We start from the raw sequence: 27,551 nt of genomic DNA on the forward strand, positions 1-27,551 counted from the left end.
CAGATATCTAGTAGTTTTCATAATTTCTGTCACAATTTCAAAAAAAATTATTAGTTTACATTTTGGATTGCTAACTAACAAAAAGAAATGCTTTGCCAATAGAGCCTTGGCCTGTTGAGATTAGCAAATTTAGGCTCTAATGGAGTAAAAGACTAAGATTATAAAAAGCTTTGGATAGATATTTGACAAAGAAACTAAAATAGAATAGAATCTAATACTTTGCTCTATCAGAATCTACATGAAAATAGCAGAGGCGCAAGCTCAAATAAATAGAATACAAGAATAATAAAAAAACTTGCTGAATACATTTCTTAATAAGATTCTTGATGGAAAAGAACATCAAAGATAAATGCTATTTTTAAGGCATTTAATTCAGATAAGGAAAGGATGGAGAAGTTCTAAAATATCAAGTATTATTTTCATTATAAGTAGCATAGTCTAGGAGACTACAGGTAAAAAAAAAAAAATTCTATTCTATCCTATCCAATCTTCCTAGAAGAAATTCCAGCAGCAGCCTCTAAGGTAAACGGAGTGTGGAAAACCAATTCACAAATTACAGGCTTGGGAAAGAGTAACGGTGCTTAGAAAATGCAAGTTGATCAAGATTGGAAATATTTCACCTGTTTTCATTTAAATCTTCAATCTTTTTTCCTGCTGGTTTAGGAAACAGAATACAGCATAATGGGGCAGTGGGGAGTATGAACTCTAAATATTTCGAAATAGCCACACTGACACGTTCAATGCAATTTTCTGAGAGTAAAAGAAAACTAGGCATTTAGATAATCTCCAAGTTAAAACATGGTTTACAAAACTTAAAACAATTGTTTTCTATCATGTATTTTGTCCTCCTATTATGTCAGATTTACTTTAATCAATTAAGACAGAAGTTTAAGAAAAACTATCAGGGAATTTAAAAATGGAAAGTGACCTGTGATATTACTAGACTAGTCTCCTGTTTTCAATTAAATGTATACCCACCCCATTTCAGAAAGTTAAGCATTTACTGCAATATTAAGAACTTGAAAAAGGAGATACTTGTTCCTTTCACTTTCCATCCAAGCTGTGTCAAATGTTCCATGGTCATAAATGCTTTTCCAAAACATTCAAGCTAAATCTTTCACGTAAATTCCTAACTGCCTTATAAACAGCCTCTGATGAGTCTAATCTAAGTCAATACAGTTGAAGAATAGAGTCACAATGTTTTAAATTTAAATTCAAAACAGGTATTAATTAAAGATATCCACAGTTTTCTAAAAGGAACAATTAGCAACCTACTACCAACTCTTTGAAATCATTATACTTAGAAGTGTGACAAATTTAAATGCTTAAAACATGAGAAATTTTGATATGTCAATTCCGTGGTCACTAAACTTTTGGATTAATGCTGTACTGATATATAAAATACTAATAGAACACAATCTCATGAAATTTTCAAAAAGATTATTTTGCCAATATCTCGACTAGATATGTAACTACCAGAAGTGAATGCATACTAGGTAATGGCTCCCAGGCGCTATCCCATGTAATCCGACACCAATCTTATGAGGTATAAGAAATCTCATTTTAAAAATTACCATTATCATCCCCATTTTACAAATAAGAAATATGGTGGAGCCAATACTTGAACCCACACTTTCACACTCAAGAACCTCTGCTCTTTACCTGTATAGAGACCCACAGGTGATTTTTCATAGGAAAAATGGGCCAAACTGTACTATCCATACTCTGTTACTAGACATAGTTACCTATTTACGACAAAGTTAATCTGAATTAGGTGCATTATTCTGAGACTACAGGGAATGGTCTGGGAACCCAGGCAAGTATTAGGATTGAAAATTCCGAAACTGCTTTTGTTTAAATGTTGGAAATATTAAATCTATAGTAAGATACAGTATGACTATGAGTTATATAAACTCAATTACTAGCATGGACAGCCACAATTGATCTATCATTGTGGTTTTAACCCTTGCTGTGTCTCTGCATACACCTCTGCCTATGACCTCCTGTCGTCAGTTCCAGTGACCCTCATTATGACAGCGATTCTCAAGGTGAAGAAAGAAATGCCCTCCTCTCCCTTCAAGGGACCCATCAGAAGGGGTAGAAGTACACATCAAATCTCCTTGAGTGACTGAGAGACTTCCCTCCTCCCCCTCAGAGGTATGCTCCCCCATCCTCAATGTTTACAATCCTTGATATAGGGAGAAATAATAAATAACAACATGTATTGAGTGATTTATCTGAGCCAGGCACTGTTCTATGGACTCATTCAGTCTTCGCCACCAATATATGAGCTATACTAATATTCCTATTTTATATATGCAGAAAGCAAAGCTCAGATAATTCAAGAAACTTACCCAAGCTCACACATCTAAAAAATGGGAGAGCCTTTCTTTGAATTCAGAAAATCTGATTCCAAAGACAGCACACTTTACCACCATACTATATTGCCTCTCACTAGTTGGCTGGAATAATTATAAGAAAATCATTGAAATAAATGTATAAACACTCTTCAAAGTGCAGTGACTCAGCCAAAGTCTCAAGGAGGAAAAATTATTTAATGAACATAAAACAATCTAAAATGGACCTTGGCTTATAAAACTGCACTTTGAGCCCTAGGCATGCCTTCTCTTTCTCTCTGGCTGATTTTTTTTCATAATTTTGACCTTGCTCTAAACAATTGTAATAACTGGTCTTGATTGTGCCCAAGTGCCAAAGTGCCACTGTTGTATAAGTCACATAACTCTACCACATCCTTTCTTTTAAGAATTTCTCTATTTACTACATTAAAAAATAACTTATTAATAAGACATATCACTTACTTGATTGTTTTAAAAACATTTAAAGACAAAATGCCATATAAATGAAAAAAACAATGACTAAATTTAATGACATAGATGAATCTCATAAATATCATATTTAGCAAAAGAAGCCAGATGTAGAGTTCATATTATATGAGTCAATTTATATAAAGTAAATAAACAGGCAAATTGACCTACGATGTTAGCTTTCAGGACAGTGGTTATCCTTGGAATGGGGCATAAGGGGGTTTCTGGTTCTAGGACTATTCTGTTTCTTGACTGGTTGATAGTTACACAAATGTTTCATTTTGAGAAATTCACCGAGTTGTACAGTTATGTTTTGTGTACTTTTACACTATAAATATTCTATTTCAATACAAAAGTTTACAATAAAAGGCATCCAAAACCCGAATTTTGCTAATTGTAATTTAGCACTACTTTCTCTCTTCCAAAAGATACAATTGATTTGTATCATAAAGAAACATAACAATATTTATATATAACATTGTCAAGTTACTATTTTCCTAAATATGAGATATTTTAAAAGTCAAATTTATTGAGGTATAATTTATGAATAGTAAAATTCATCCTTTTTAATGTAGTGAACTATGATTTTTGACAAGCACATACATTCATGCAACTATCACCACTATCAGTATATAGAACAGTTCCATTACTCTCCAAATTTCCTCATGCCCTTTTGCAGGCAATCTCACTCCACACCCCCACCCCTGGCAATCCCGATGGATTTTCTGCTGCTATAGTTTTGCTTTTTCCAGAATTCCATATAAATGGAATCATACAGCATGTATTCTTTTAAGTCTAGCTTCTTTCATTTAGCAAAATGCATCTGAGATCCATCTATGTTTTGTATATGTCAGCAATTTGTTCCTGTCTATTGCTGAGTAGTATGAATGTATGGATATACCACAATTGAAGAACATTTGAGTAGTTTCCAGTTTTTGGTGATTTTGAATAAAACCACTACAAACATTCATGTATAGGTCTTTGTATATACACGAGTGATATATTTTATTTTTTAAAACCAACTCGTACTTTTACTTGCACAAAATATTTTCTATATTACCTTTAGTCTATGGTAATTCTGATGCCTAGAGAATATTCCAACCAGTTCAAAATAATATAAAATCAGAAATTGAACCAAATTAAATAGCAAACATCTTACAAAAATAGATTAACCTTTCCAAATTCTTCTCTTAAAAATATTTCTTTTTGCAATCATCTAAAGAACTAAGAACAAAAATATTCTATTAAAGTTCTAGATTAATAATTCAAAATCCTGTTTAAACTGTACAAAATTAAAAATCAATGACATTACTAATTTGGATTGTAAAATCATAAGAAATGAAGAAAGAAGAGGTAGGAAATGTGGCTTGAAAGGTAGTGTTATATGCCTCTTTCATAACTCCCTAATTTAACATATCATAAATTTCATCCACTGGTTAGTACTTTTTATCCATGATAATTGGGGAAGGATTTGAGTGACAAAATGGAAACATGGTAGATGTTACCTAGCGTGTTGTGGTAAAGTGGAATGGCCCGTCCAGGGGTAGTAAATGCAGTCATGACTAGTGGGGCCGCTACACCTGCAGGCAATTACAGAACAGAAAACATCATTCTCCATTCACAGTGGCATGCACACACATGCACCAGTGCTCACACGTGGAGCCTCGGAGGGAGAACATAGGAAGCAAGCACACCAAGTACCTATCCATCAGGCCGATGCAATCTTCAATACTTGAGCCTATGCACCTGCAGAAGATCCAAATTTAAAAAATACAAGGGAAGAAAAATTAGTCATTTTTCAAAAGACAGTAAGATAAATACGGATTGTGTCAAATTCTTAATTACAGTTATTAGACAATATTGGAACACCATGAATTTAAAACCAGTGAGATTATTGCTTGATGGATACATGGAAATGAATTGCAAATACCACCCAAGTGCGATGCAAAGAAACGTGTTCACAGTAAAGGAAATTTTATTCTGTTTCTGTGGATAAATTCCAAACACATATAGCTCATTCCTAATGCTTTCAATTCATTTGCATCATTCATGATTATATGTCTAGATGAATAACTTGATATTTCAATGGCTGTAATTGCTTTCATATATATGCTTTCTTCTAAAAGGCCTTAAGTAAAAAACAAAATCAATAAAAAAGGAAACATGAGCTATTCAATATAATATAATAACCTGATGCTTAATTCTCATTAAAGATTGATTTTGACAGAAAATGAGTTAACATGCTTTAATGCTATTCTCATGGATACTTTACATAAGCACATTATTCTATTCTTTGGTTGTGACTGTCTTTAAAACATACTTATCTTTAAACATGAATTCATTTAAAAGACAAGTTAACTGGTTTCACCATACTGTGGTTTATCCCGGCACTCTTTTTTAAAAGGGCAGTGCCATAACAGGCAAACAAAAACAGGATTTTCAACTGCCATAATATTTAACTCAAATAATCACAAATAAATAAATACTCTCCAAGGAAATGAATAAATTGAGACCTACATAACTAAAGAACCTACTGAGATTAACATTTAAGTGAAATTATATAAGTATGCAGAATTCTGTTACACAGTCCTTAGAATTCTGTTTTGAAGTATTATAGAAAGATTATTTCTTCCATCTTCCAAGGTACTGGAATTGTATTTCTTTCCCTTTTCTCCCGTCAAGGACATATAGCTCCAGTGTATTACCAAAATTCCTTCCACAGCTAAGATTCATAGAACTGTCTAAATCTGCTGGTAATAAATTTATTTTTCCAAACTAATTTCTAAAACTGAAAAAGAAGCCAAAGTTAAAATCTCTATATGATGAAGTAATAAACTGCTCATGAATAAAGCCAGAGTGTCCATTATATCTTTAGATAACTCTCAACATTGGTGAACTAATATAACTATGTTTAATAATAAAAGTCAGCATTTCCCTGTTTCATCAATAGCTGTTATAACATTTCCGCTAGATGGAAAATTGTTTTTGTTTTGAGGATTGGTTTTGAGCAGTCCAGAAAAATGTTAACATACAGAAATATAGAAAATACACTGTGAAAAAAGTCTTAAAAAAAAGCAAATAAACAATAAAAATAAAAAATATATAGCACATAGCATTGAATTAGTTCCATAATTCATAATCAAAACTATTTCCAAAAATGAAAAATTAACTACTAAAAAAGTTTCCAAATTGTCTTATATGGTTTTCTTTTTATTCTATTCCGAAGAACTTTTTTTTAGGTTCCTATTATATCTTCTTCAAAATGCCTTTTTTATACAGTATTGCCATTTTTTGTAAAATTAATAGTCTACTTCTCATTTCCAAGTGAGAATCTGAAATCTATGGTTGGTTTGTTGTCTGCGTCTTTATAATAATCTTTGAAAGTTAAAAATATTTAAAATGAAATTCAACTTGAGTGGAAAGTGTGGCTAATGAAAGATCTTCATTCATCCATTAAAAAAAATGTGTTGCATGCCTACTAAGTATTCCTACTGTTCTAAGAGCTGGAGAGAAAATAAAGATGAATTAGACATTTTTCCTATTCTTATTGAGCTCACAATTTAATGAAGGAGACCGAGGCATAAACAGATGTGTACTGTATTATGTGATAAATATAATTAGGGACATGAAAGAGTGGTTTAGGAGAATGTGGCGGAGGGATGCTCATCCCAGAAGGTCATGGTAACCCTCGTGGAGAAGTTAGGAGCTGAAGTTCAGGGTGCAGAGAACTGGGGTTGGAGTGACTTTTAAGGGGTAGAAAGCAGCAGGAGCAAAAGCATAGATCTGAGGAAATATAGAGTGTATATGAACAACTACAAGTAATTCTGGACAGTCAGAGAGCAACATATGAGACAACAAGGAGAGGGAAAAGAAGGAGCCAGATCATTAGATAGGAGCTCATTTATGAAGCCTATTTGCTTAGAAACAAACTTAATGGAAAACCACTGCAGGGTTTTAAAGAAGTAGTGAAATTGCTAAATTTGTGTTTTACATAGATCTCTTTGCCCAGTGAGGGCTAGTCAGCTGGGAACTAAGTAGGTTCCTTTAGCACAGAGATTGCTTTAGTGTATGTAAGAGTTAATGAAGGATTACACTAGGGGAATGGTAACTAGGATAGAGGCAAAGAGACAATTCAAGAAATACCTTGAAAGGTACAGAAAACAAAGGGGAAATTGATGGTTGATTTGATGGCGGAAGTAGAACGATCAGAGGAGTTAAAGATGACACGTTTCTAACTTTGAGAATAGTGGTACCATCAGTGAGAAAATGCAAGAGGAGGAATCTTTCCTTGTGTGTGTGTGTCGGGGGAAGAGAGGTTGATAATTTCGGTTTTATGTATCTGGAGTTTAGTGTGGTGGTCCTACATCTAGGAAAAAATGTTCCTGAGGAGCTGGAAAGATGAGTCCGTGGCTGGGGGAAAGAAGGCACAAGTATGATGCTCAGCTTTGAAAGAGCATACGGGAGAAAGTTGAAATCACGTAAGTGGATGAGATGGGTGAAGAAGGATCTATAAGGTGAGAAGAGCAGAGACTGAGACTGAAACCCAAGGAACTCCAATAACCAACTAGTAAATGGCATAGGATGAGCTCATATGCCAGAGGCATGGGAAAATATAATTGAGTAACATCAATTAATCGCAGCATCGTAGAAACCAAATCAGGGGAGAACTCCAGGAAACGGGGTGACCATCAGTGTCAAATGCAGAGAGATGTCTAGTAAAATAAGAACTGAGAGTATTTTAGTCATTATTGTCAAGGTCGCTAGAATTTAGGTGGCCGTGAGTTAAGAAGCAAATTGGAGACAAGAGAACAGAGGCAAAGAAAAAAGGAGGAGGGTACTGAAGGGGCTGAGGTGGGGTCAAGAAACTTTGTTGAGGGGATTGTGTAGGGTTTTTGAGATTTAAACATATTTATAAGGAAAGGATGAATGAAGGAAAAAAATGAAAGACGAAGAATGTGAGTATGACTGGTGATACTATCCTTTCTAAACACGGTGACTGCATTTAGAGATGTATATTCTGTTTCAATTCTTTGCACTTTCTCTATATAAGCAACTAATTAGAGATGCGATTTATATTGACTCAGCAAGACCACAGAAGAATGGAAATAGTAAACTTTTAAAGAGTCAAAATCCCAAATCAAAGACTGAATAAAGATGTGGAATAACACGACTCTCTACAAAATTAGTGTTTTGAAGTAGCAATTGTACAGAAAGATCAGAAAGAGAAATTATAACATGTCAACATATCATATTACAAAAATATCTAAAATTCTGAATATTGAGCTGTGTGTAACATTTGCCAGTACTTACTGATTTATAAGCACCTTGATGTACCCATAGAACTAACATAGTGGAGATATTTTGGTAAAATCTCCTCCAAATTTTGAAACGAAAATAGGGGAATATGTAAAAATTTCAATTAAAACAGGATAGACAATAATTTCACAAGTAGCTCTTCTTTCCTTCCCTCCATCAATGGCAATTCTTTCACTATATAAATTTAAAAATATAAAAAGGATTCATTAAAAAGGATTAAGGCATATGGGAAATTTAATAAAATGAAATCACGATTCTAATACTAACAAAAACACTTAATGAAATTTTTAAAATATGACATGAAAAATAAATATCCCAGTCCACATCTAAAAACCGAAATTAAATTGACATTTATAATGGACTCGAGTGCTGTTACTGAGAAAACTCTGATTCCTGCCCTTATTGTCATTTAATTACATACTAAATTTAGTTTATACGTTGTCTTTTAAAATTTCTATCTTGCTAATTTCAAATATGCAAATCATTCCTAAGTTTTAAATTCTTGCTCATCATTTCAAAATATGGAGAGGGGCCTCTAATGGAAGGACATAAATTGTAAGAATAAAAATTCACTGGACTATGACTTCCTAGTGGTCGAGAGCTGGGTCCTGCATATTTCTGAACTTAGCTTTCACTATATCTGATGCACAGTAGGTGTTCCAGATAACAAAGTTGAAGAATGAATGAAATACAAAAAGGTTGCTAAAATAAAAATCCTCTAGTCAAGTCAAGAAGAGACATTGTTCTTATATTTCCTCTAGAAATATTAAAGAGAATCTCCTGATAGGTGCCAAATGGATAACCTATTTTAAAAGTATCTAAAGAACTTATTACAGCCAATATGTTTAATGTACTTTTAGAGTAGTAAAAGTGCTTTTAAGGTATTACACAGATAATTTTATTTTCATAAAATCATTAAACAGTATTCAAGGTAAGAACTTTCCTTCTGAAAAATGTGATTTGAAACACTGTTTCCATTAACCTGGTTCTTGAATTATCTAGCTGACATAATATTGGCATATAAAAGAAAAGTTGTTTTCCACAGTGAAGTTGGCCAGAGGAGCTCACACTTGCTGATAGGTTAGTAATTACATGTGTTTAGGAATACAAATAGTCTCTCATCCCATTGTCCCTACTGCCCCTGTGATCTCTCCAGAGAAAGATTTTATCCTCCACACTCAACTTGAGAAGAAAAGACTAAGCGCAGAGCACCTCATTACTTCAGCAAAGGATCTCAAAGCGCAGTGCTGCACAGCAGTAGTGTACAGAGGGGCTAGGGCGACAGAACTTTCATGAAGTGAATGAACCTGGATGACATCGAGGATATGAGAAAAAGGGGGGCGGGAAGCTAAACAAAAACAAACACAAAAATCCTTCAGCACCAAGTCAGTCATTACAGAATCTCTTCACCTTGGAAGAGGCCAGGGAGTACGATATTCAAAGCCTGTCTCACCATCATTCTGCAGCAGTGAATTTAAGACATCTTTCCCTTTACTTGGAGCGCCCAAATGCTCTGGTCAGATTTGTTCCCTATTACACCTTCATCCTCCCTTTGGTTGACACCCAACTTCTGTTGCTGTGGTTAATTGATCTCTTCATTGTCCCCACCTCTACTTCTCCCCACCATATACCTTTTCTTTTATTATACAATCATGATTATAAAGGGCTGAGAGGAAGACACACCAGCCACACATCCCAACGATGACTGTGTGATCTCACTTTCATTTCCCTAATGGCTTCATTGTAATTAGATTTGCAAAAACAGCAAAAGGTCTCATTTTGAATGGCAACAGCTGTTGACATCAACATTATATTGAATAATTTACTGGTTTAATTTTAGCTGCAAAACAATAAAACCCTCTTGTGGATGATTATGTTAGCAGGCAAAGTCTTATCTTTCTGTCGTTGACTCTTCTTCTCCAGTGGTACCAGTTGTTTCTATATGACACACTCTTAACCCAAGGGGGCCAAAGATTCACAAGGGGAGCAGTTTATTCCTTCTAGTTTCCTTGAAGCAAAGCGTCTAAGGGACTATTTCAGCATCCTCGACCTATGTGCTCAAGTGTAAACCAATGAACAGGCATTCGTTCTTCCAAGCTGAATTTGAATTTGAATGGCAGAATATTACTTTACCTTTTGAGGATCTGCCACTTCACAGAATAACTTAAGCTGATATCTTGACCTGCAGGAAATTGTGTCAGCGTCTGCAAATTGATGTCCTCATGGCAAAAATGATGTTGCTTCCTTAACTTCTTCAATATCCCCTAACAGCAAGCACTTAATGTGGCAGAAAATCTCTTTACAGAATCTCATACTTTCCTGTCAGATTCCAAGTACCTGAGATGACTCTCCACAACAAGGGTGTGTGTTTGTACATGTGTGTGCACAGGTGTGTGGGCATTTACAATGGCAAAAAGGTGTTATGGACGGAAGGAGGACAGAGTATGTGAAACTGCTCTCAATTCTAAAATTATTCACCTTGTGAAGGAAAGAAAAAAAATCCTTACTAAAATAGATTTGCTGTCTTTTAAAGAAACAGTTGTTGGGATTTGTTAGATGAGTGACATTATTTCTTTTATAGTTCAGTGCTTTTCTTCTTTCTGTAATGTCTTTGTTATTCAACTGTTATCATTATCAAAGGTAATCTAATTACTATTCATTTTACAATGCATCCTTTTGAAAAATACAAAAATGTGTACCCATCTTTGAATTATCCTATATCGGTCAAAGAAAGTCAGAATTATAAGTTAACCTGTAATAAAATTACTTTCACAAAATGTACTGATAATTTTATTAATATATATATATATATATTGCTAGATTCCCTTTACTGTTGTTGCTGTCACTACTTTTGCTTATATTTTGTGGAAGGAGTAATCCTATCTATTTATCAAAGAGAGGTATCCTCACTTTAAGCTGGTTATAACAACAAAGGAACAGAAACAGAAAACCTCTGTTAAAGATTTATTAAGGACAAATCTCAAATGTATGACTCCTGTCTTGTCTTTTCTGATATCTTCCATCTCCAGTAAAATGAGGAAGAATTTCTACACTCCATACAAAGTACACCTGACACCAGCTTCATGAAGGTGTCAATTGAACAGTTATAGGTAAGTGTTAAACAGAAATATTTGAGGGTATAAATTTGATTCCAAAAACCATTCTCTTAGAAAGGATTTCTCTTAAAATCAACATATTAATATAAAGATGAATAGAGTTTGTATAAGAATATTATATGTTTAGTAGATTGTGTCAGGGATAAAGATACACATGTGTACCTTTAGATTGGCAATACATACAATACTGTCGCCTTGGCCAGCAAGGATGCTTACCCTTGGGTGCAGTTTGGGTGGCACGGATGGCACTCCCGATCCTGATCAGCATACTTGAAAATGAAACTGTTTGCTCCTTGTAGGCCGTCTGGACATTTTTCCACACAGTTTGGGCCATCCTTGAAGTGGGAGCACTTTGTACAGTTGTCAGGTCCCTGAAGTGTGAAAAACAAAGCAAAATGGAGAAAGAAAAATGGGTGCCATTTGCTCTGGAATGTTCTCATGTGGTTTATTTACTAAGACTTCAGTCAGTGGCCAATCTTCCTCTAAGGAACTGGAGAACATTTTCAGAAGTACAAATAGGGCTGTCACTCCTGTAGTTTTTCGATCAGCAAAACTGTCCCATGACTTTGACAGAGGACATCAGTATTTTCTTTCTGTCATTTATTCCTGGAGATATTGCAGTGCATCAATGTTTGGTAACAATCCATTTTCCCTAAGGGTATTTCATCACAATCACTAGGAATACGTGAATATTCTTACTAAATAGTTAATGAGGAGAAGGAAATGTTAGGAATTAGGTAACACTGAATTTCATAGAAAAGTGACAAGTAAATCTTCCTTTGGTTGTATAATGACTATTTGATCAATAAATTTAAAAATTTGCTATGGTTGAATTATCAGCAATTAAGCAGTTTAGGCAAATAAAAGTTAATTTCTAGGTTACTCTCCACCTCAAATCAGCTTGTGATAATGCTAAAAATTGTATCATGTCTACTCATAGGGATTTTAGTAAATCAGAGTACAATACTGAGAACCACATAAAGGCACATTCTGATGTGAAAATATCAAAAACTTCATAATAATACAGTAGATACATACAAAAGAAAATTATGTGGAGACACTCATCCAAGATTGAAGGTGAAGTACATATAAGTATGATAAGTTTAAATAGAACTAGCTCACTTCATGTATTTATGTTTATAATATACAATAATTTTCTAATATGTAGAATGTTAACAAGCAATAATAATATGCAAATATATATTAAATGTCATAACAAAAGTAAAAATTTAAAACTCATATTAAACATCTAAGAATCTTACCCCAAAAAACTGATTTGGATTTGCCCTGGGGATAGTAAACATGCAAGATTTATAAGCAGTGTATCCCCAGATGAAGGAAAATTGAGACCATTTGGATAAAAATTGCTGTTTTATTAAAATATGCCCATATTTTCACACATTCAGCTGTTTTGAATAATGATATTACCTACTCAAAATTTATTTTTAGTTCTTCTTTTTGAACATCATATTATCTTAGGATTCCTCTTCTTTTTGACCATACCTCCCTGGAACTTCTTCCCCTGATGCATTTCTCCCCCGAAATCTGTCTATGTCCACACGGTTCAAGAATTATGACAATTCACATTGAACACAATTTAGATAAATAAGATATAGTAAGTATATAGGGAGATAATTACTTTTATTAGGTTTATAATTATAAATAATGTGAATCTGGGAGCCAAGAGCAAGCAAACATTGTACAGAGCTATGTATTGGGCAGGGAGTGTGGGGATCAGTTCATTCACAAGAATACATTACACCCCTCTACAAATCTTAATCCAAAGCAGCTAGACATTGCAAGTTGGTGATATAAGGTATCAGGAAATCAAGAAATATAATATCTTAAAATTTAAAGATAGAGGCTGCTAATTAAGAATAGAGGTATAAAGAAAGAAAAAGTAATCAGAAAGAGTTTCTGGAAAGCCTGAAACTGGTGAGGTTCAATCAAACACTTGTCTATTTCACTATTTTGATGTGAGACTTAGAGCTAGGAAAAAAAAAGAAAATTATCCTATGAAACCTAATCCCTATTCAACCTGAAGAGTTTGCTATTGGCAACTTCTTATTTCCACCAAAAAAGAATACTTCACATGCTTCCAATTTTAACACCTGCTCATGGGTACTTAGGCATGCAATGCTGTCTATCATAGAAAATCATTGAGTGTACAAGTATGCTCAGTGGTGTGATTTATTGTACAAGACAAGAGACATGCTGATGTCTTCTTGCAGAACACAGGAATAAAACTTACTATGAGTAAATTAGGCAGTTACAGTCAGAATTAGGAATTATTTTTCTATAAAGTTCTTGTAAAATAATATCCAGGTAAGGCCAGAAGATATAAAAAAATACGAAACTAAAATTAAATTCATATTAATATTTAAGCATACATTAGTAAGATTATTTTTTGTGTTTCCTTGTTTTTAAGCATCTCTTAACCTTTTGATTGTGTTATCATGATACAAAACCTAATGTCCTAAGCTGGCATAACTAAAAAATGTCCCGACAAATCTCAAAGAAAAGAAATGTACCCATTCTCTATTTCATTCACATAATAAAGAGATGTAAAGAAATATATGTGTGCCTAGTGCTTACTCTGCTATCTTTATATTCTCAAAGCTTTCCAGAACCTAGGTGCAGTGAATGAACTGATAAATGCAATGAGAGGAAACAGAGGTGAAGGCAATATTCTTCCTTATCTCTGATTTCAATCTACCTTGGACTCAATAATCTAGACAGAAAACTAAAGGCTAGGATAAATCCTGATAGAAATATTACATTTTTTTCTCAGTGACAATTGATGTTTTCCCCTGGTAGCTACTGCAAGAAACAAAGTTACTATTCACCAGCATCCAGTTCTCTGCCACTTCCAGCCACATGGGAGGTTGAAATTCCTCTCCCACCAGAGGTGAGGTACGTCTTGCATTGGACAATGAAATTAAGTAGAAGCCATGTATGAGACTGCCAGTGCTAATCTCTCTAGCCTTCTCTTTCCTGCTGCCATGATGCGGGACCCCACGGAGGTGTGGACATGCCATAAATCCCAAGCATCTTGGAATGCTAGACTATCAGGGGCAGGAGGGCTGCCTTAGAATGTTGGCCAGACTCGTGGTGCACTTTACGTGAAAAAGATTTAAACGCTTTTCTATAAGCTACTGCAATGAGGGGGTTATGTGTTATGGTACAAGCTTTATGAACCTGATTTTCACAGCTAATTTAACTTTTACAAAAACAGGTTTTAAAAATCAGTTCCCTTCTATCTCTTCTCTTCTCATGCTGCTTCTCTGGCTTATATTTTGATCTCCTACAACTTTATCTGATTTCTCTTACTTTTCTTTGCTGTCACCTTACCTCCCTTATATTTCTCAATAGGACGGTCCAGAGTTAGTGAAAGAGAGGCAGAAAGGATAAAGTGGTAAAAAAAATAAAATAAAATAAAGTAAAGAAGACCAAGCGCAGACAGACAAGGATATAAAAGGAGGGGCTTGCTTTATTTCACATCCGTCCCTCTCAAGATTATCCTGGATTTCTGTCACATTTGAATAGGATAATACCACCCCATTTTACATATCACTGTCATATTCCCAGAAAGCGTTTTGTCCTTAACACATTACAGACATTGTGGCCTGGGGAAAAAAGAAAAAGCAAAATGAAAAGAGTGTGAAATTTGGAGTCAGAACTTTTTTTTTTTTTTTTTTGAGGAAGATCAGCCCTGAGCTAACATCCATGCTAATCCTCCTCTTTTTGCTGAGGAAGACCGGCTCTGAGCTAACATCTATTGCCAATCCTCTTCCTTTTTTTTTCCCCAAAGCCCCAGTGGATAGTTGTATGTCATAGTTGCACATCCTTCTAGTTGCTGTATGTGGGACACGGCCTCAGCATGGCCGGAGAAGCAGTGTGTTGGTGCGCGCCCGGGATCAGAGCAGGGGCCACCAGTAGTGGAGTGCGCACACTTAACCGCTAAGCGACGGGGCGAGCCCTGGGGTCAGCACATCTATAGTTGAGTCCCAGCTCCACATCTTACTGACTTGCGGACTTTCGGAGTAACTTTCTAATCACTATAATGGACTCAATTCCTTGATATTTTAAATGGAGAAAGTGATTGTATGCTTCAGATGTAACAGTGTTTGGTAAATATAAATATTTATCAACTATTATCATTAGGAAAATGTTGTTAGGTCAGGAAAATGAGGTTTCAACAGAATAAATCATAAGACCAAGTATGAGAATTCCAACCAGCTTTATGACTTCTTCCTCTATCTCATCACAATGTCAGTCTGGTAAAGAAGTTTCCAGAACCTTTTGGATATACTAAGTGATATATGCCTGTTACGTGGCACGCAAAACCACCTTTGTCTCCAGTTGTGATAATCAACACGCGGACCCAGAAACAGGAGAAAATCTAACATAAATTGTAAAGGCTGAAAGCAAGCAACCCCCTAGGAACAGCAAAGTTTGGGCTATTGATTGAGCTCTGTTGTGCCAGTTTTTCAGACACCGTGACCTAAAAGCTTAGCATTTCAAGGCTTACTGATCAAGTGATCAAGTGCCCAAGTAGTTTTTCTTGATTCCATGCTCTGATCTTCCACAGCTGCCTGGTTCAGCTTTACCGAACTTTCTTTGTTTTTGACTAATTGCCCTCTCTAAACTCTACACATATTAATTCAGAATTTTTAGCCCTGGGTAGTGATTTTAGCTACATGGCCCAAGAATGCTGTCATTACAGAATCAAAATGTGTTCATTAAAAACTTATTTTTCACTCCTTCTTGACCATCAAATAATTTTGAAAATTGCAAGAACATTAACTTTTAGGAGTTCTTTACGTGTATTTTTAAAAACTCTTTCAATCCTTTTGAGGAAAAAATGAACAAATAAAGTGCAAAATACAAATTGAAAGAAATTAATAACCTATTTATTTACCAGCATAATTTTATACCATAGGAGGCAGCATGAGAAATAGAAAAATCACAGAAAAATAGAAAAATGACTGCTCTTGCAGTCAGCCTTGTCAAGAGGAGATCGCCAAATTCTTGGTAACTGGAATCGCATATTTTCAAATTCTCAGTCTCTCTGGAAGAGGTTTTTTTTTTCATTATTTGACTTATGGTACCTAAATATGTTAGTTTTTAAAGAAAAGTCTTATATAAATAGCTCAACTTGCTTTAACAACCCATTACAAAATTTTACTTCCCCGCGTTTCAGGACATTCTTTACAGAGTCCTCATTTCTCATGCTGTGGATTGATTGTATTTTCTATGACTATCCTTAGTCATAGAAAGGAAGGGAAAATAGCTGCATCTGACCTTTGTATACTTGGAGATCATTACATATTAAATTGTCTTTTAGACTTAGGTTCTTCAGGCCAAAATCATACCACTTCTATTTCTCAGAAGTCTGATTTTCCAAGCTTAATCACCCTTGTGGTTGTCTCTAACTATCCAAGTTTTCCACATCCTTCTTTAGATGAAGTTCCAGAATGGCTCATTGGGACTTAATGGAAGTTCGGAGGGCTCAATGTTATTTTTTTCCTGAGCTAATTAAGTGCTGAATAAACACTCTGGTAGAAAAACTAATACTGATTAAATTCATATAAATTTTTATGGAGCAATGCTGAGCTCTTGGCTACACTGAAATGTTAGTCCCCAAATTATCTACTGAGAGATGACTCCATACACAAACTGGAAATTTGTCTAAAGAAGGATGAATACGACACTTTGGAATGACGAACTCATACTGACCTCATTATCAAGAAAAATCCTGAATCTGGGAACCAAAGGGAGGTCTAAAAAACAATTATAATTTTCTGTGTGAGGCTAACGTCAAAGTACATAAATGTCAGATTATCCCATGGCTCCTCCTTTGATTCTCATAGCTCAGTTCTTCTCTGTCATAGTATTGATCACAGTGCCTTAGGTTTTAGTTTACGAGTACCTGCCTTCCTCCTTCTCTCCACTGTCCTTCACGATGCCATGATAGTTAAATGACTAAACCCATATATGAACGTGTTAGCTTACCTCAAACATAAAATGAACTCTCATATTTGCATATCTTTGTATGTTTCCTCTTTCCCGATTCTTCTTCAAAGAATAGCACAAACATCACTTCCCTACGGCCTTCCATGATGCCCCAATTTCCATCCCAAAGACAGACTTAGTTTCTCCCTCACTTGTGTTCCCATAATGATTTATACATATTTATATTTTATCAATTGTTTTGCCTCAATTTATTACTTGTGTATCTCTCTTTTCTTTTCAACACTGCAGAACCTTCAAGGAAAACTACATATCTTCTTTTTAAATACATTATCTGGGACACAAATATTTAAGAAATTTAATTTTTAAAGCTTTTATCTCCACTACTAAACTGTAAGCCTCTTGGGGGCAGAATATCAAACAGGATTCCCCATAGCATGCTATAAATACTTATTGAATGGATGGATAAACAATAAAACAATGATAGAACAAACATTCATCCATGAAACTAAACAAGCTAACACAGCCACAGATGTCTTCAGGCTTACCGGCCCATGGCATGTGAGCAGGCCATCTTCCATCTTCTCGCACTGGGGGTCACACTCCACACAGATGGAGCCATTCTCAAACTCCCGAAATTCACTGTGAAAACATCAGCTGTGTGAGGCAATGTAAGCAAACAAGCTGTCAACTTAACGAATGAAGTAACATCTGCTAAAAGTCCTATTGGCAGAGTAAATTCTCGGGTTTGTTTCTCTGTGTGCCACGAGCATCAGAATCATTTCCCTGTACATTAAGGAATAAGTTCTCCATTAGGAGAAAAGATAAACGGCAGCCAGATGGCTCTCCTTGCCCTCCACTGGGTTCAACGATAGATTCATTCAGGAAACCTCTCTCTTGTGAGAGATATTCTAGCAGTGTCAAAAAGAAAAGAAAGTATAACTCTTCTGATGACACAGCAGAACCATTTTTACCTTTTAAAGTAAGACTGTACCTGTTTGTGTCTATATAAAATTGTACTCTTGGCTGAAGCTTTATTTTTTAAACTCTGAAAGAACTATTGTATTTTTCTCGTTGCCAAGTTACACGAATGTTCCCCATCTTTGTCCTTCAAATCCCAAGACTCTTCAATTTATTTTTGGTGAAACTTCAAAAACTGCTTTGATTTCTTTTCTTCTTTTAAAATACCTGCCTTGGAGAATTAGAGAAAATATCTTTTTATGGTAGATTTTATTTTCTTAGATTATTGATCTAATATCACAATATCTTTTTCAGTTTAAATTCTTTTTGAAGTAATTCTATGTGTTATAAAATAAAAAATAGTTTAATGGCAACCTTCTAAAACTTTTTAATTAAAATCTCCTGGGATGATGGTCATCCCTTCCCACAACCTTACATTTTGTGGCTCTTTGAATATTAAATGTTATCAATATATAAGTTTTCCAATCAATATCTAGTCTAAAATTTTCATTTCAATAACTGGGTATCAGTCATGTACAATATATTTAAACCACCCCTTTCCCACTTACGTACAAGAGGATGAGGTACCGGGTAAAAACAATTTAGAATGTCAGTTATGAGTCATTAACAAAATTTGACTAAATATTTATAGCTACTTTATTATTTTGTGCCTTTGTATCATTAGCTACCATTCCACACTAACAGCATTGCAAATATGGCAATTATGGATTAATTAGGTGATAAATTCAAATGTAGTTTTCCTTAGAGTGAAGTATTCACTTTTTTCATAGTGAACTATCTCATTTGGTTACTGTAAAGCCTTAATAAATGATAGAAGTCCGAAGAGTAGGCTCTATTTTCTCTTGGTTGATTAAGACCACATCTACTCCAAGGTAAAATAATTGTTTGTTTTTTCAAAATGAATAACATAAATCGATGGTTGAATTATGTATGGATACATGTATTTAGTTACAAGGATTTTGCTTTTTTAACTGGATGTTGGTTTGCTGTGGATTAAACTTTCTATGAATTTTCTTGAGTTTAAAATCTCAATTATGCAAAAACAGATCTTCTTTTGCATGTTTCATCAACATGAGTGATATAAAGTACTCAACAGAAGAACTCTTCAGAATATAAAGGTCAAAATGATATTGGCGGGGGGAGCAGTAGCTAAACTGTGAAGAGAATCAAAAGCATTATCTGTATAATGAAATATGACAGTTACAGCAAAGCCTGCAATCATCAGCACATCATTTGTTCTCAAAACAGTTCCTTGGTTGACTAAGGGGTTATGGTACCAAATGAAGGTCATAATTTCTATGGTGCTAAAACATAGGTCATGCTCTTCTCTCTCTTCTCCACGACTCCCTTCCTCACACACAGAGTTAAGGAGTAAAATGAATATGTGATAAATAATCATGGAGACAACCCAGCTGCCTTTTCTTCCATACACTTCCGTTTGTATGGCTTCTGCCTCTCTTCTTTCTGCTGTCAGAACAGATCCTCCTTGCAGTTTCCATACTTCTGCTCTTTTCTGTCACTGTCTCCATCATTGCTCTTTTCCTTCCCCATCCCCTAGTGATTCTACTATGACTTTGTCAGAGATCCCCTTTCGCTTGAATCTGATCTAACGAATCACAGTCTGTTGAGCATGAGCTTTGCATACCGAGCATTTGTCACCTATTTCTGCTGCTATACATTTCTCCTGGCTTTCTTGTGTGTGCTAACTTAGCTGATCCTGTGACCAAGAGCAAATGCTTTGGGGTCAAATCCTTCCAAAATTTAAATCTCAGCATCGACACCAATATTTCTAGGCCTCAACTCCCTCAACTTCTCTAAGCTTCAGTTTCCTAAATATCCTTTATAAAAGGGAAAAAGTGTGTTTCATTGAGAGGTGGTGATTATTAAATGTAAAAAATGCTTGCAAAGAGCTTAGACTGGCACTCTTTTTGATGTTTCTGTGTTGTTCTTAAAATTTCAGAACAGTTTAACCATGTTGCCAGATTTTTTAAAAAATTAAGATTCCATTGAAATTAGCTTTCTCTTTCATTTTGACTGCTTGTGCATTGTAGCTGAGTTGCTGAAATATAGTGACTTGTATGACCTAAATTTGAGTGCTAACAGACAGGAATTGATGGACTTTCTTTTTTCCCCTTCAAAAATTCCCTTTTTAGGATTTCTTCTCTTATGATAATCATACTTTTTTATATATAAATAGGCTCCCTGATTCTTTTAAATGCCACATTCTTATTTATTTTTGGCGGGTTTTAAGGTGACTGTTCTATTTAACCACTTAATCAGCTCAGATTAATAAACACAAAAAGGAAATAATGATAATTTTAGCAGTAGGAACTCTAATAAGACTTTATTATGCATTTTCTCATTTGATAATCACAGCTATCTTATGAAGTTGACACCATTATCATTCCCAATTTCCGTATAAGAAAACAGGGTGTAGAATGATTAGGTTGTTTGTCCAAGGTTGGACGTTTCAACTAGGAAATATGAAGCTAGGATTTGAATTCATCCCTCCTCGAAGACCGTCTTAATGAATAGGCAACGTTGGAAGCAATTAGCCAATACTACAAGATTGGAGGTGGGGAACCTATCATTGAGCAGGCAAGAATTACATCAGACTACTTTCATCTATTATCTTTCACACCAACCCTGGGTGTACGACTTCCTACGGCCCCATTACTATTACAAATGCATTAAAAACTTTACATTTCTTTAATACATTTGATTTAATGACATGGAAAATGTTGAACTTGCAAAAACAGTGTGGTAATCAGTGTTGTTTATTTAGGAAACCGGTATTTTTCCTTAGCTTTCGTTGTTTTGCAGAATTGATACAGAGGATGGTGTATACATCTACATATTTATCAATTTCATATTTCTGACAAGTTTAAACTGAAATATTGAAGAAAACAATGGCATCTGGAAAGGAAACAGGAAGAAAATGAAATGCCCTGAGTCCTACTGTTGGCTTGGTTCCTCTGGAGTGTTATTATGATTTTGGTAAACACTTAACTTTACCAGTTCTCACTATTTACAAGATGCTGCTATTAGACAACGTGGTTCCTAGAATCCATTTCTTCTTTAGAACTGTACATATATATTCAATAAACTTGTAATGTAACATTCGCTTAATGGAATTAAAGTCTATTAGTTTCATTTTAACGGTATCAATTGCCACAAACACTAACAAGCATATTTTGATCTGAAGTATTTTATGTACAGAAAATACCATTCTTTCACAATAAGGTAAACAAGCATGAATACAATTCAATGAGACAAGCAGCATATAATTTGCTATTCATTATCAAATTTATGAGCTGATTTTACCTTAAAAAATTACGAGCTGAAATTTTCCTGAAAAATTATTAAATTCTTATTTAAAATTGTTTTTAGATTTAAATTTCTAATTTTAATCTTTTTTCCTCAAACTTCATGCAATAAATTGGGTTTCATCATCTTTTTAAAAAGAGACATATCAATATCATTATGATCCTCAGATTTTTATCCTTCTGATGTAAAATGCGAAAGTATGATGTTATCTGGGGTCATGAAAATAGTTGTTAGAATGGGACAATGCATGAGGCAGAAGAAAAATGAAATAAAGAACTTCAAAACTACACTTTTACAAAACTGTTGAAAATCCTTTCAATGAGCAATATAAGAAAATTTGACTTAGGGACAGTACTAAAAAATGCCTCATCACACTAATGAAGGACAGCTGTGGTGCATGAAATGGTTTGTTATGATAAAGTGATTTTATGAGTATATGAAATGCCACGCTACAGGGTATACACTAGGTTTTATTGTTGGCAATGTGACTATTATAGTGCCAGGAGGAATTTAAAACACTTGATTTAAAATATTGCTTGGGTTATCTTTAGAAAGTGGCAAAACACTTTCAAAAAGCTCTTCAACTAGAAACTACAAAGGTAGTTTTTCTATAGGACTAAGCAGTTGTCAGAGACACAGAAATGTGTTGTTCCTAACACACAATCAAACAGACATACAACCTGAATGGAAAAAAATCAAAAATTACTCAGTAACTGAGAATGAAAAATGATAGGAAAGTATGAGCAAGAAAAAGATTATTGGGAAATATCAAAGGAAAGATTACTTATAGCAATCTCCTGCATAAGCAAAATAGGAATATGTTTTTCAATTTTGCTTAGGTATGCATTGCCATAATTTATTAAAAATTGTCCATTTTGATACACTTTTTGAAAAATGTGCATAATAATCAATATATATTTGGACTTGTTATTTCAAATGAAATTATTTCCCCTTAACGTAATTGTACATGTTGCCCCCTTTTTGCAATAAGAGTTCTCCTTAAAAATGTGGGCCAGCACACATATTCTGAAATTTTACCATTTTCTTATCATTTTTAAATCTGAACAGGACTTCAAAGCACATGAGGTAAAGGCGACATGTGAGATGCTTACCCATCATAGAGGTTACAGGACTCTATGCAGGTCCTTCCCCTGCTGAAGCGACGGCAAGACAGGCACTGGTCTGGCCCAGGTCCCCAGCAGCCATCCTTTGAGCACAGATGGTTGCATACCATTCCTTCAGCAGCTGAAAAACACACCAAAATCGAAGGGAAATAAAACAGAAGCCTGTGTCCAAATTTCCCATTTTAACATGAATCTTCCTAAGTACAGCTATTTCTGAGGAGTTTGTCTGAAGGAGATCCGTGGCAGACAAGTTTGGCTGCCTACTCAATCACCATGACCCATCCCATGCCAACTTCTTCTGTATTGCAGAGCCCCAGTCACCATGTTTCCATAGCAACATTGCATTTTTCATAAGACTGAACAAATATGAATTGTTTATATCAAAACTCTAGGGAGGACGGGTATAGAAGTTACCCTTCCAATGAAGGTAATGAGCAAACCACACCTTTTCCAAGCCAACCCTTTGCTTTACTAACACACCAAAAATTTTGGCTTCAATTCCACAGGAGAGCTTCGTGAAAAAATAGATCAAACGATACTTGTCATAAAACAAAAAATATTAAAAGAGGCAGAGAGAGAAAAAGAAGAATATATGAAATGTAAGAAGAGGAGAAAGAAATAGAAATGAAATACACGTTTTTCACAGGCCTCCGCTATATTCTGACTAAGCTTATCCTGATGTTTGGTCAAATTGGCACATATAAGGAAAAAGTTTTGATAGAATATAAACAAACTTTAGTGGTTATTTATATGGAAGTGTAGAGCTTAAAGTAGTAACAATGGTCTTGGGTCTTATCTTTATATTTTTTTTTTGGTGGGAGAAATGCCAAAGAATTTGGGGGCTGTGTTTTAAAATTGCCACCTAAGGTTTCACCGTCTCTGTTCCCCTTTATACCAAATAACATTTATTCAGTATATTTTTCTTTATACTGAATAACATAATATTAGGGAAGGGATACTAGATGTTGAAGAAGAAGGGCCTATAAAGACTTCAAATGTTCTTCTGGGTATCTAAAAAATGATTTGAGGCACCTGAAACACAATTATATGTGGTTTTCATGAAATATTAAGAGTTTCCAAGAAGATAAAAACATCAAAATCCTCTTGATCTTCCCATTAGCTACCAACTTTACTTATTATGCGATGTAATATGTTATGGCAGAGCATTTGTGAGGTGGGTTGGGACGGCATTGAATATCTTATTGTCATGAAAGTGAGGCGTTGTGTCTCTGGAAGCAACCTTCTCTACCGTACACTTGAGAAAGTAAATGGCCTGCATCTGTGATGATGACTGGTTTTAAAACAGTGAATCAGGGCTGGCCTGGTGGCATAGCGTTTAAGTGCTGTGGCAGCGTCCCACATAATGTAGAGGAAACGGGCATGGATGTTATGGGCACGAAGGCCAATCTTCCTCACCAAAAAGAGGAGGATTGGTGACAGATGTTAGATCAGGGCTAATCTTCCTCACCCAAAAAAAATAAATAAATAAAACAGTGAAACAAAATCTCCCAATCCACGTACTCTTTCTCCTATATCCTGAACTTTAAGGAGGTCCCTATGTTAAACTGTGTAAATTTTTTCCTCAAGGCAGACTTAGACCTATCAACAAATCTTTTCACTTTATTAACTGCTTAATTGAATAACCTTTTCCAACATAGTTTAAGAGAAGCTGTTTGTATGCGTGTGTGTGTGTGTGTGTGTGTGTGTGTGTGTGTGTGTTTAGCAGTTTCATTGAGGTATACATGACATATAATACGCTGCTCATGCATAAAGTGTACATTTTGATGTTTTGACATATATACACAATCAGGAACCATATACACAATCATGACAATGAATGTATCCGTTACCTCCAAAAGATTCCTCATGACCTTATATAATCCTTTCTTCCTGCCCCACCCCCATCACAAAACCATTGGTCTTCTTTCTACTACTCAGTAAACATTAGTATGCATCTCCCAGAATTTTATATAAATAGAACAGTGTGTACTCTCTTTTTATGTAGTTTCTTTCACTCCACATAATTATTTTGAGATTCATCTATGTTACTATATCAAATTTATTAATTTTTGTTATTGAATATATTCCATTGTGTGGATTTACCACATCTTTTAAATCATTCACCTATTGTTAGACATTTAGATTGTTTCCCATTTTTGGCTATTAAAAATTAAGCTACTGTGAACATCCGTGTACAAGTCTTTGTATGGACATAAACTTTCATTTCTCCTGGGTGAATACTTAAAGTGGATAATATGGTAGGTATAGGGCTAACTTAAAGAAACTCAAATTGTGTTTCAAAGTAGTTGTACCATTTTCGCATTCCCACCAGCAATGAACTCAACTTTGGGACTGAACTTCCCCCACATCTTTGCCAATACTTGGTATGGTCAGTCTGTTTAATTTTAGTCTTCCTAATATGTATGTAGTAGTATCTCACTGTGGTTTTGATTTGCATTTACCAAATGATTAAAGATGCTGAACATCTTTTAGTGTGCTTATCTGCTATCCATATATCTTGTTTGGGAAAGTGTCACCAAATCTTCTGCCCATTTGATATTGGATTGATTGTTTTTTTACTGTTCAGTATTGACAATTCTTTACGTAGTCTGCAAATATTTTCTCCCAGTCTTAGCCTTGTCTTTTTATTATTTTAAGCTGTGTTTTGAAAAGCAGAAGTTTTTAATTTGGCTGCAGTCTAATTTATCAATTTGTTCTTTTATGAATTGTGCTTTTGGCATCCTATCTAAGAAATCTTTGTCTAATCCAAGGTAACAAAGGTTTTCTCTGATGTTTTCTTTTAGAAGTTTTATAGATTTTTTGTTTTTGTTTTTGTTTTTTTAAGATTTTATTTATTTATTTTTCCCCCCAAGCCCCAGTAGATAGTTGTATGTCATAGCTGCACATCCCTCTAGTTGCTGTATGTGGGATGCAGCCTCAGCATGGCCAGAGAAGTGGTGCGTTGGTGCGCGCCTGGGATCCGAACCCAGGCCGCCAGCAGCAGAGCACGCGCACTTAACCGCTAAACCATGGGGCCGGCCCCAGTTTTATAGTTTTTGATTTTACATTTAGGTGCATGATCCATTTTGAGAAACAGAATAAATAGGAGATCTTATGTGTATATATATATGTGTGTGATTTGTTATAAGGAATTGGCTCATTGGCTCACACAATTATTATGGAGGCTAAGTCCCACTACTTCCGTCTGCAAACTTGAGACCCAGGAAAGCCCATAGTATAGTTCTAGTCCAAGTCCAAAGGTCTGAAAACCAGGAGCACAGATGGCATAAGTCCCAGTCCAAGGGCAAGAGAAGACCAATGTCCCAGCTTAGCAGTCAGGCAGAGAGAGTGGATTCTCACTTCTGCCTTGGTGTTCTATTCAGGCCTTCAATGAATTGGATTATGCCCTTTCACTTTGCTTCACTCAGTCCACCAATTCAAAAGCAGTCTCATCCAGAAACACCCTCACAGACACACCCAGAAATAATGGTTAACCAAATGTCTGGGCACCCCAACACGCAGTCAAGTTAACACACAAAATTCACCATCAGAGGTACTATGTAAGGATCTATTTATCTTTTGCATATACAGTAGATATCCAATATTTCCAGCACTATTTGTTGAAAACGCTGTCTTTTCTCCACTAAATTACACTTTCATATTTGTTAAAAATCAGCTGTCTATATACTTGTGGGTCTATTTCTAGTTCTCTAGTCTTCCATTGATTTATCTATCTCTAATGGTATATTTTTTCACTTTTAATCTATTTGTTTTTATATTTGAAGCCTGTGTCTTGTAGGCAGCACATAGTTAGGTCTTGCATTTTTTATCCAATCTGACAATCTTTGCCTTTAATTGGGTATTTAAACCATTTGCATTTAATGGGATTATTGATATAGTTAGTTGAAATCACTCATGTTGCTATTTGTCCAATCTGTTCTCTTCTCATTTTTCCTCTCTTCCTGCCATATTTTGAAAAACCAAATTTTTTTATGATTTTATTTTATCTCTTTTTATTTTTTGGCTTATGAGCTACATAACTTTTTTATATGTTATTTTAGTGATATCATTTGGGTTTGTAGTATATTTATTTTTAATTAAACTTTTTATTTTTAGATAAAAGAAGATTCATGTGTAGTTGTAAGTAATAATACAGAGAGATCCCATGTTCCCTGTAACCCAGTTTCTCCTAATGGTAAGATATTGCAAAACTATAGTACAATAAGAGAACCAGAATATTGGCATTGATACAGTCAAGATACAGAAGATTTCCATCACTGCAAGAATCCCTCATGTTGTGCTTTTGTGTGTGTGTGAGAGGAAGATTAGCCCTGAGCTAACATCCATGACAATCCTCTTCTTTTTGCTGAGGAAGATTGGCCCTGGGCTAACATCCGTGCCCATCTTCCTCTACTTTATGTGGGACGCCGCCACAGCATGGCTTGACAAGCGGCGCATCGATGTGCGCCCGGGATCTGAACCTGTGAACCCCAGGCCGCAGAAGCGGAGCTCGGGAACTTAATCGATATTCCACCCGGCTGGCCCCTAACATTGCTCTGTTATGTTCACACCCACTTCTCTCCCACCTTCACCTTACCCAGTCACCCTCTTCTTTTGTAACCACTAATCTGTTCTCCATTTCTATAATTTGGTCACTTTTTAAATGTTATATAAATGTAATCACCTAACATGTAACTTTTCAAGGTTGGCATTTTTCCCTTCAGAATACATCTCTGGAGATTCATCTAGATTGTTGTGTATATTATTAGTTTGTTTCTTTTTATTGCTGGTAGTATTTCATGGTATGGATTACCCCAGTTTGTTTAACCATTCACCCATGGAAGGGCATTTGGGTTGTTTACAATTTGGGGCTATTACAAATAAAGCTG

At 35.0% G+C, this 27,551-nt stretch overlaps 1 protein-coding gene across 2 annotated transcripts in view; it reads right to left on the reverse strand.

The window, feature by feature from the left end:
* ERBB4 (erb-b2 receptor tyrosine kinase 4) overlaps window positions 1–27,551 on the reverse strand; it is a 1,098,037-nt gene that overhangs the window by 255,813 nt on the left and 814,673 nt on the right. For both annotated transcript variants that reach the window (XM_058532926.1, XM_058532927.1), the window contains exons 13-16: window positions 22,651–22,783; window positions 17,779–17,872; window positions 11,474–11,628; window positions 4,331–4,405 (exon numbers count right to left, since the gene is read on the reverse strand). In XM_058532926.1, coding sequence (XP_058388909.1) covers window positions 4,331–4,405; window positions 11,474–11,628; window positions 17,779–17,872; window positions 22,651–22,783 — 457 coding nt within the window. The remainder of the gene's footprint in view (window positions 1–4,330; window positions 4,406–11,473; window positions 11,629–17,778; window positions 17,873–22,650; window positions 22,784–27,551) is intronic.

The sequence above is a fragment of the Diceros bicornis genome, chromosome 37, assembly GCF_020826845.1.
Source record: "Diceros bicornis minor isolate mBicDic1 chromosome 37, mDicBic1.mat.cur, whole genome shotgun sequence".
In the NCBI taxonomy this organism is placed as follows: Eukaryota; Metazoa; Chordata; class Mammalia; order Perissodactyla; family Rhinocerotidae; genus Diceros; species Diceros bicornis.